Raw genomic sequence first — 8,720 nt, 5'->3', positions numbered from 1 at the left:
AAGGTAACATCGAGAGATTCCAAACCTTTCTTCATAAATCCAACTGATTTTTAACATTATCTTGGCTCCATATTTAAACCACACAAGATGAGTAACTACTTTTGCACAAGCACATGGAAATGTCGCTCTTTAGATATAGTATCCCTAGAGTGGGATATTATCAGTAGTACCAATAGGGCAATAGTAGTAGCACCACCTACAATTGACAGGGGGTTGATGGAATTTGTACATTTACGTCTCATTCGACAAAGGTAGGGTTTGTATATTGTCTGTCTCCATTCATAATTGAGAATGACAATACTACAGACACTTCGTATCAATGCTGGTGGCCATGCCTTTTACCTAAAATAATAGCTCGCTGGAGTAGAAAGAGTCGAGAGAACAGCATATGGCGGACGCAGTCCAAGGGTAGCCAGAGGGCTCCTAACCAAGAGGTAAACCTTTATCAATGATGAGACTTGGTAAACCTCAAGCTCTCGGGGACTATACAAGTATTTTGGGCTACTATGAAATCAGCAGTTCTTCTTATAGTTTTGAATCTCTCTAAAATATGTGTGAATTGATGTCCTCTTCTTGGAATAAAACTGATCAAGGATTGAGTCGCGTGGACATCATCATATCGTCATCATTAAATTTTTAATGGTAAACACTTGGCTATAATTATCTCGTCCTCGGGTTCCTGTAAACTTTCATTTCATCATCACAAGTTTAATGTAAATATGTCAAAGATAACTCAAAGATTTAGCCAATAGTTATCGAGATTTAGATATAATCAAACACCTGTTCGCAATTTATTGACTCATTAAAAACAAGTCTTATGGTGGAATCCGTCCATCTTCCATCTTCCACGCCACCTCAGCACTTAGAACTGTGGATGGGAACGCAAGTGTAATGGTGGAATAGTAGAAACGCTATTCTTAATGGAGCTAAAAAAACGCAATTAAGAATGGAGCTAAAAAGCGCAATTAAGAATAGAATTTTTTTTTCGGCCGTTAGATTTCAACAACTCATTTTAAATCTACGGATAAAAAAAAAACGTAATTCTTAATTGCGTTTTTTTAGCTCCATTCTTAATTGTGTTTAACGCTATTCTTATCGGCGTTCAGATGGATTCCACGAACCCTTCCACGAAACCGTGGAACCTTGCTTGGATTTTCTGTGGAAGACCCCAACTTAGAAGCCACTAGACTTGACATTCCATGATTTTTCCAAACTTGAAATAGTTTGGATTCCACCATAAGACTTGCTCTAAGTGTGAATTCAAGTTTATCTAATCTACTTTTTTTTTGTAGATAAAAATGAAAGCTCTATCCAGTTTAATACAATGGATAATTTTAAGAAGGATGATAATTGGAGAAAAAATATGTATACCACTGTACTACACTATTATGGTCCGCAGACTCCGCACCAAACCGCCCAAAACAATCCCCTTGCAAAAATATAAAAAAAAATGGAAATCTTAAATTCTTCGTTTCTAATCATCACCCTTCACCACAAGTTTGTCCATGCCCATCAATGTTTTCTATTTTCACAAGTAAATAAATACGATTAATTCTTTCACTAACTTTTAAGTAAGATCGCATCATCCCTCGCCAGAAAAACTATAAATACTGCATGCTCTCCAAGCATAAATCTCAAACTCCAAATATTTCTTCCAGTTCACAGTACTTATTCTACCTTTAATCGCTTGCCAATATTAGACAGATCAAGAACCATGCCAAAGGTTTATCCAAATGCGAACGATGCAAACGCAACAACAACAAAACCCACAGAAATCCCCAGACATATTTCAGACAGACAGGTGGAGGTATTAACTGTATGGAAAAAATCACTCATCTTCAACTGTGATGGTTATACCGTTTTTGATACTAAAGGAAATCTCGTCTTTCGTGTTGATAATTATCAATCTGGGAAGAAAGAAATTGTTTTAATGGATGGCATAGGAAAATCTCTTCTTATAATTCGTCGTAAGGTGAGCATATATAATTTCGGTCATTTATCTGTCTCCAGGAGCTTTTTATTGCACGGCGCCTAATTTTTCTTTTTGTTAATTGCGTTTACAGAGATTGAGTTTGGCAGATAATTGGATGATGTTCGACGGAGAAACTTCGAGTAGTCCAATATTTCTGGTGAAAAAGCCCGTGAATATATTGGCATCAAAGAACTTAGCTCACGTTACATCCTGCCAGAGTAACAGTAAGAATTTGATTTACGAGATTAGTGGATCTTATGCACAACGGCATGTGGCTGTATATGATCACCGAAAGAGACTTGTAGCTGAAATTCAGAAGAAAGAAACTAAAGCAGGTGTATCATTTGGTGGTGATGTATTTAAACTGATAGTGCAACCTGAACTTAATCAGACAGTTGCTATGGCTCTTGTTATATTGATGGAACAAATGTTTGGATTGAGAAGATCAATCAGTTTCGGGTGAACAATACCGGCATACACATCAGATCGGATATACTTGTATTTAGAAATTGGATATTGAGAAAAATACCGGCAATCGGATCTAAAGAGAAACTTACGGCAGAACCCTTTAAATGCGATTGCAGTTGTTGCTGAAATTCCTCAAGCGGATAGCATGATTGGCTAAGGAAAGTTGTAACCAGATGCTAGCTCAAGATGATGAGTTGAAGCAAATAGCAACCTGGCACCCTAAATAGAGTCAAGTTATCATTATGGCTGACGAGATGTAAACCAAGAGCTTTACCAAATTGTCAAATATACAGTCTTAGAGCAACTGCAATGGACGAGTAAACCCAAATTTTCAGTCGAGTGGGCTGGCGTAGTGGGACGGACCATCGATCAAAATTTGATCAAAGAGTAAAATCCAGACCAAATTTGGTCTGCGATCAAGACCAAATCCAAATATAGTCGGGCGTTGATATAATCTCCGCTACACATCGGGCGTTGATATAATCTCCGCCATTCATCGGGCGTTGATATAATGTCCGTTACACAAGGGGCGTTGATATAATGTACGCCTGAAACGGGGCGTTGATATAATGTACGCCCGATGGGGCGTTGGTAAAGATAACGCGTGAAATGGGGCGTTCATATACTTAACGCCCCACTTTCACAATTTATGAAACTTGCATGGGGCGGGCTTTATACCTCCGCCCCATTATTTTTTTTGTTTCTGAAACGTATACTATACCAACGCCCCACTCGCGCGTTATCTTTACCAACGCCCCACTCGGGCGTTATCTTTACCAACGCCTGATCCCAGGCGTAATGTTTATCAACGCGCGACCAAATATACTCTTTTTCCACTACGCCACATGACTGACTAAACCCAAATTTGGTCTTTTTTTTTAGTCTTTGGTTATACTCGCACCACTGTGAACGCTCTTAGTCTGCACAAAAATGGACTAAAAAGAAACAAAAAGTAATATTTATATAACGCGGTTAAATAAAGGTTCTTTATTTTGATGTCCCTGGTCAAATGACCGTGATCTTCTGAAAACGCTTTTCCCGCTGTTTTTCAAACTTGATTGCAGCTACAGAGCTGCTAGATGTGAGACTTCTTTGTGGCCTCGTCCGTGAAGCCAAATTGAAATGTTTTACCTTCTATAGGAAAATAATTGTTTGGTCTTTTTTTAGGTGGTCCCAAGTCAGTTTAGTCTTTTGGGAAAAGCCTTTATTACTGTTTGGTCCATAATTATTTAAAAATATAAAACAGACAAAATATCCTTCCGTGTTAATTTTTACTTATTTTCTTGTAGCAGTTCATTCGTCAAAATGAACTCATGTTAATTTCTACTTAATTTTCAGAAATCACCTTTTATCAGTAGTTCATTCGTCAAAATGAACTCCTGATAAAAACCTATATAAACCAGAGTTCATTCCAGAAATGAACTCCTGATAAAAACCTATATAAACCAGTGTTCATTCCAGAAATGAACTCCAGATAAAAACCTATATAAACGAGAGTTCATTCCAAAAATGAACTCCTGATAAAAACATATAAATCAGAGTTCATTCGTCAAATGAACTCCTAATAAAAACCTATATAAACCAAAATTCATTCCAGAAATGAACTCCTGATAAAAACCTATATAAACCAGAGTTTATTCCAGAAATGAACTCCTGATAAAAACCTAAATAAACAGAGTTCATTTGTAAAAATGAACAATAACATCATCATCATCTTTGAAAAATCGGGGGTCTAACAACAACACCCAATATTTCGCTTAGCAATCTGTATGGACAAACTCGAATATACTTTTAAGAGAATCAACAAGACTCAATCAATTAAAATTATACCAACGAGTTTATATCTCTCTTCTTGATTTGATTTACTCAAGCAAGAACTGCGAGTTCTAATCAAATACAAGGAATAACTTGGATGGTACCAAAGACCAATATCCAAGGATCAATCAATGACAATCAACAACCAAAGGTTGGATTACTCTAATTGATGATCTAACACACAACCTGTATTATTTCAATTATAAAGATAAAACAATATAATGCGGAAATTGAAATAACACAGACACCAAAACTTTTGTTAACGAGGAAACCGCAAATGCAGAAAAACTCCGGGTCCTAATCCAGATTGAACACACACTGTATTAAACCGCTATAGACACTAGCCTACTCCAAGCTATCAATCAATCTCCCACTAATCCAAGGTAAAGTTATGCTCCTAAGCCTCTGATCCCAGCAGGAAACTGCGCACTTTATTCCCTTAGTTGATCTCACCTACAACTAAGAGTTGTTACGACCCAAAATCGCAGGCTTTTACAATAAAAAAATCTGTCTCCCACAGACAAGTCTATCAAAGGAACAATCTGTCTCCCACAGATAAACCATAAATGTTTTGTTCCGTCTTTTGATAATAATCAAGGTGAACAGGAACCAATTGATAACCCGATCTTATATTCCCGAAGAACACCCTAGAGTTATCAATCACCTCACAACAATCTCAATCGTATGGTAGCGAAACAAGATGTTGTGGAATCACAAACAATGAGACGAAGATGTTTGTGATTACTTTTTATATCTTGCCTATCAGAGATATCAATCTCAATCCAATCAATATGATTGTACTCGTACGATAGAAGATGCAAGATCAGATCACACAAGTACAATAAAACTAGTATCGGTCTGGCTTCACAATCCCAATGAAGTCTTTAAGTCATTAACCTGGTTTTAGAAGAAGAAAACTAGAGGTTAAAGGAGAATCGACTCTAGCACGCAAACTAGTATCACACGTAAGGTGTGGGGATTAGTTTTGCACAATACTAGATGTCTCCTTTATATAATCTTTCAAATCAGGTTTTGCAATCAATGTTAGCTTAGTAACAAAGTATTCAATATTCACTGTTAGATGAAAACCTGATTTAGATTCAAGCTAATATTTCTCAACTGTTAGATCGAAAACTTAGCTTGTTATACAAACTTGACAATGCACGCTTCTAGGTTTGTTAACTGTACCCAAATGTATACACTTGTTGTTTCAACAATAGTTAACCAAAAGGTTAGCCATATGAGCATTTCATATCTACCATGTTCTTCTTCACCATAACTAGTTCAAATGAACTAGTTAGAGAGTTGTTCAATTGCAAGGAAATCTTATGTTCTACACAAGACACAATTGAAGCAAAGATGATTTGATTCACTTGAATCGGTTCATGAACTTTTATAGCCACGTTTGCAAACTGCATTCCTTAGTCTTTTAAGTTTAAGTTCAGAAATCATCTTCATATATATAACCTTCTCAAGTTCGCATACTAGGTTCGCGGACTTAAGTTACCGGGCAGAGTTTACAAACTCCAGCAGAAATTCTAGGGTTTGAGAACTTCTCCGGTTCGCGGACTGGGTTCACGGACTTAGCTTCACGCAAGTAGTTTGTCAACTCCAGTATAAATTCTCGGGTTTGAGAACTTCGGCAGTTCGCGGACTTGGCTCGCGCCATTCTTCCGGTTCTCTTGATCAACAAAGTTCGCAAACTTTGTTTCAAGGAATAAGACTTGTACATAAATGTGTTTCCACAACAATGCTTATGTCCACCATTTGTTATGTAATCTAAACTCTCATTTCAATCATTGAAACATTCTTAGAGGACGTTATATAGTTGTTACACCATTTCTCATCAAAGCAATTTTCAAAGTGATTGAAACATATCATGACTTTCGTCACTAGGTAAAGATAAACTTGATCGAAGTGAAAAGCTTACCAACACATATTTCGAGATATAGATAGGCGAGGTATACTCGGCTCGAAATACAAAATGTGTATAATCCAAGTCTATATATATAGCATACGACTTCTTGTCTCAAAGAGTAGGAGACAGAGTATATAGACTTTTGAGTGACAAATAAGTTCAAGTCTTCACGTACCTTTTTGTCGAGAAATTCCACCGGTTCCTTGAGTAGTTCTTCTTCTTGTATGATGAATCGCCATGAATTCCTTGAGATCAACTACACTTTCTATCCTAGTCCGAGACTTAGCTATAATAGACTATAAATCAAGACTTATAGTTTTGATCACTAACATTGACAAACATGCTTGAGATAGCAACCATGCGAGTTCGACCGAGCAATGCTCTAACAATCTCCCCCTTTGTCAATTTTAGTGACAAAACTATCAATACATATGGAACAAAAAAAAGATAAGGAAACTTTAGTAGCTCCTTTTCCACATGTCTAATCTTCAACATTCCTCGAAATCTTCGTCACTTCCAAGTACTCCAATGATCCCAAAGGTTGTAAGTTTAGCATCAACGTTGTTGAAGATCCGTAGCTATAACAATGAGAAAGCATCGGTCTCGATCATTGTTATACAGTATCATAGTATTATTACACAGTGTCAAAGTCCAGTTGTATCACAACTTAAACAATAATACTATGGTGATACGTATCACTCCCCCTTAGTCAATACTCCATCTCACATGGAAACCACTCCCCCTTACACAATGATCCAAAAACCATATGTATTTGTAGTGTGAACTACATATTAATTCTCCCCCTTTTTGTCAATAAAATTGGCAAAGGTACAAGAACGGGATCATAATAAAATTTTCGAAAGAGACATTTCATGACTAAAAGAGAAAATACATACCAACTAATTTAGATGCAATCATAAAGCCGAAGCTAAATGCATTCATCAAGGAGTTTAAAGATACAAGATAACCCCTCTAAAATTCCACAACCGCACACCCCTCAAGATATGACCATTAAGCACAAGTTCAAAAGAACTCTCCCCCATTTGATGTCATTCCCGAAAGAACAACAAGGAGCGACCTTAATTTCAAAAGAAAGGAAGGATTTTCATTGGACACCAAAAACCATGAGAATGATTTTCTATATCCAAAAACTCAATCAAATTAATCACAAGTAAACCCATGATTAATTTAATCAAAATGCGCAATCAAATTAAACACAAGAAGTGATCAATTTAATTGATTGTGCTCAACATAAGATAACTTACGGAGCTACGACTAAGTTAACCATAAGAAAATGATCAACTTAACCGTTCAAATACTCAACACAAGAAAACCTTATGGAGTCACAAAAATACTCAACTAGATTAATTACAAGAGAACCCATAATTAAATAATTGGAATACACAACCAAACTAATTACAAACATAATCAATTTAATTGTCATTTGTTTTGCTCGACATAAAAATACTTACGCAACAATAACTAAATAACCAAACAAGATGATTAATTTAGTTTAATATGCTCGACATAACATATCTCACGTAACAACAACTAAGCTAAAAAAATCAACTTGGTTGTATAATGCTCAACAAAAGATACATTACGGAGCCTCACAGTAATACATAAAATATGGATCAGGGATGATCAATACTGCGGGATACAAAATGAAAAAGAGAGGGTCTACCAACACCACCCAATATTTCGCTTAGCAATCTGTATGGACAAACTCAAATATACTTTTAAGAGAATCAACAAGACTCAATCAATTAAAAGTACATCAACGATTTTATATCTCTCTTCTTGATTTGATTTCCTCAAACAGAAACTGCGAGTACTAATCAAATACAAGGAATAACTTGAATGGTACCAAAGACCAATATCCAAGGATCAATCAATGACAATCAACAACCAAAGGTTGGATTACTCTAATTGATGATCTAACGCACAACCTGTATTATTTCAATTATAAAGATAAAACAATATAATGCGGAAACTGAAATAACACAGACACCAGAAATTTTGTTAACGAGGAAACCGCAAATGCAGAAAAACCCCAGGACCTAGTCCAGATTGAACACACATTGTATTAAGCCGCTACAGATACTAGCCTACTCCAAGCTAACTTCGGACTGGACTGTAGTTTGAACCCCAATAAGTCTCCCATTGATCCAAGGTACAGTTGTACTCCTTACGCCTCTGATCTCAGCAGGATACTGCTCACTTGATTCCCTTATCTGATCTCACCCACAACTAAGAGTTTCTACGACCGAAAATCGCAGGCTTTGACAATAAACAAATCTGTCTCACACAGACAAGTCTATCAAAGGATCAATCTGTCTCCCACAGAAAAATCCTAAATTTTTTGTTCTGTCTTTTGATCATAATCAAGGTGAACAGGAACCAATTGATAATCCGGTCTTATATTCCCGAAAAACAGCCTAGATAAATTAATCACCTCACAACAATCTTAATCGTATGGTAACGAAACAAGATGTGGCGGAATCACAAACAATGAGACGAAGATGTTTGTGAATACTTTTTATATCT

General features: G+C 36.4%; 1 protein-coding gene across 1 annotated transcript; it reads left to right on the top strand.

Annotated features, from left to right (window-relative positions):
- Window positions 1-1,642: 1,642 nt before the first annotated feature.
- On the top strand, window positions 1,643-2,738 carry LOC113323627 (protein LURP-one-related 8-like). Its single transcript, XM_026571946.1, has 2 exons — window positions 1,643-1,972; window positions 2,064-2,738. The coding sequence occupies exons 1-2, from the start codon at window positions 1,715-1,717 to the stop codon at window positions 2,433-2,435; spliced, it is 630 nt and encodes a 209-aa protein (XP_026427731.1). The 5' UTR covers window positions 1,643-1,714; the 3' UTR covers window positions 2,436-2,738.
- Window positions 2,739-8,720: the final 5,982 nt, after the last annotated feature.

This window comes from Papaver somniferum, chromosome 11 (genome assembly GCF_003573695.1).
Source record: "Papaver somniferum cultivar HN1 chromosome 11, ASM357369v1, whole genome shotgun sequence".
NCBI classification, from domain to species: Eukaryota; Viridiplantae; Streptophyta; class Magnoliopsida; order Ranunculales; family Papaveraceae; genus Papaver; species Papaver somniferum.
This window is presented reverse-complemented; position numbering and strand designations above follow the sequence as displayed.

Coding starts and splice junctions, on each gene's coding strand:
- LOC113323627 (XM_026571946.1), top strand. CDS start 1,715: ATGCCAAAGGTTTATCCAAATGCGAACGATGCAAACGCAACAACAACA. Junction 1,973..2,063: donor TTCTTATAATTCGTCGTAAG/GTGAGCATATAT, acceptor TTGCGTTTACAG/AGATTGAGTTTGGCAGATAA.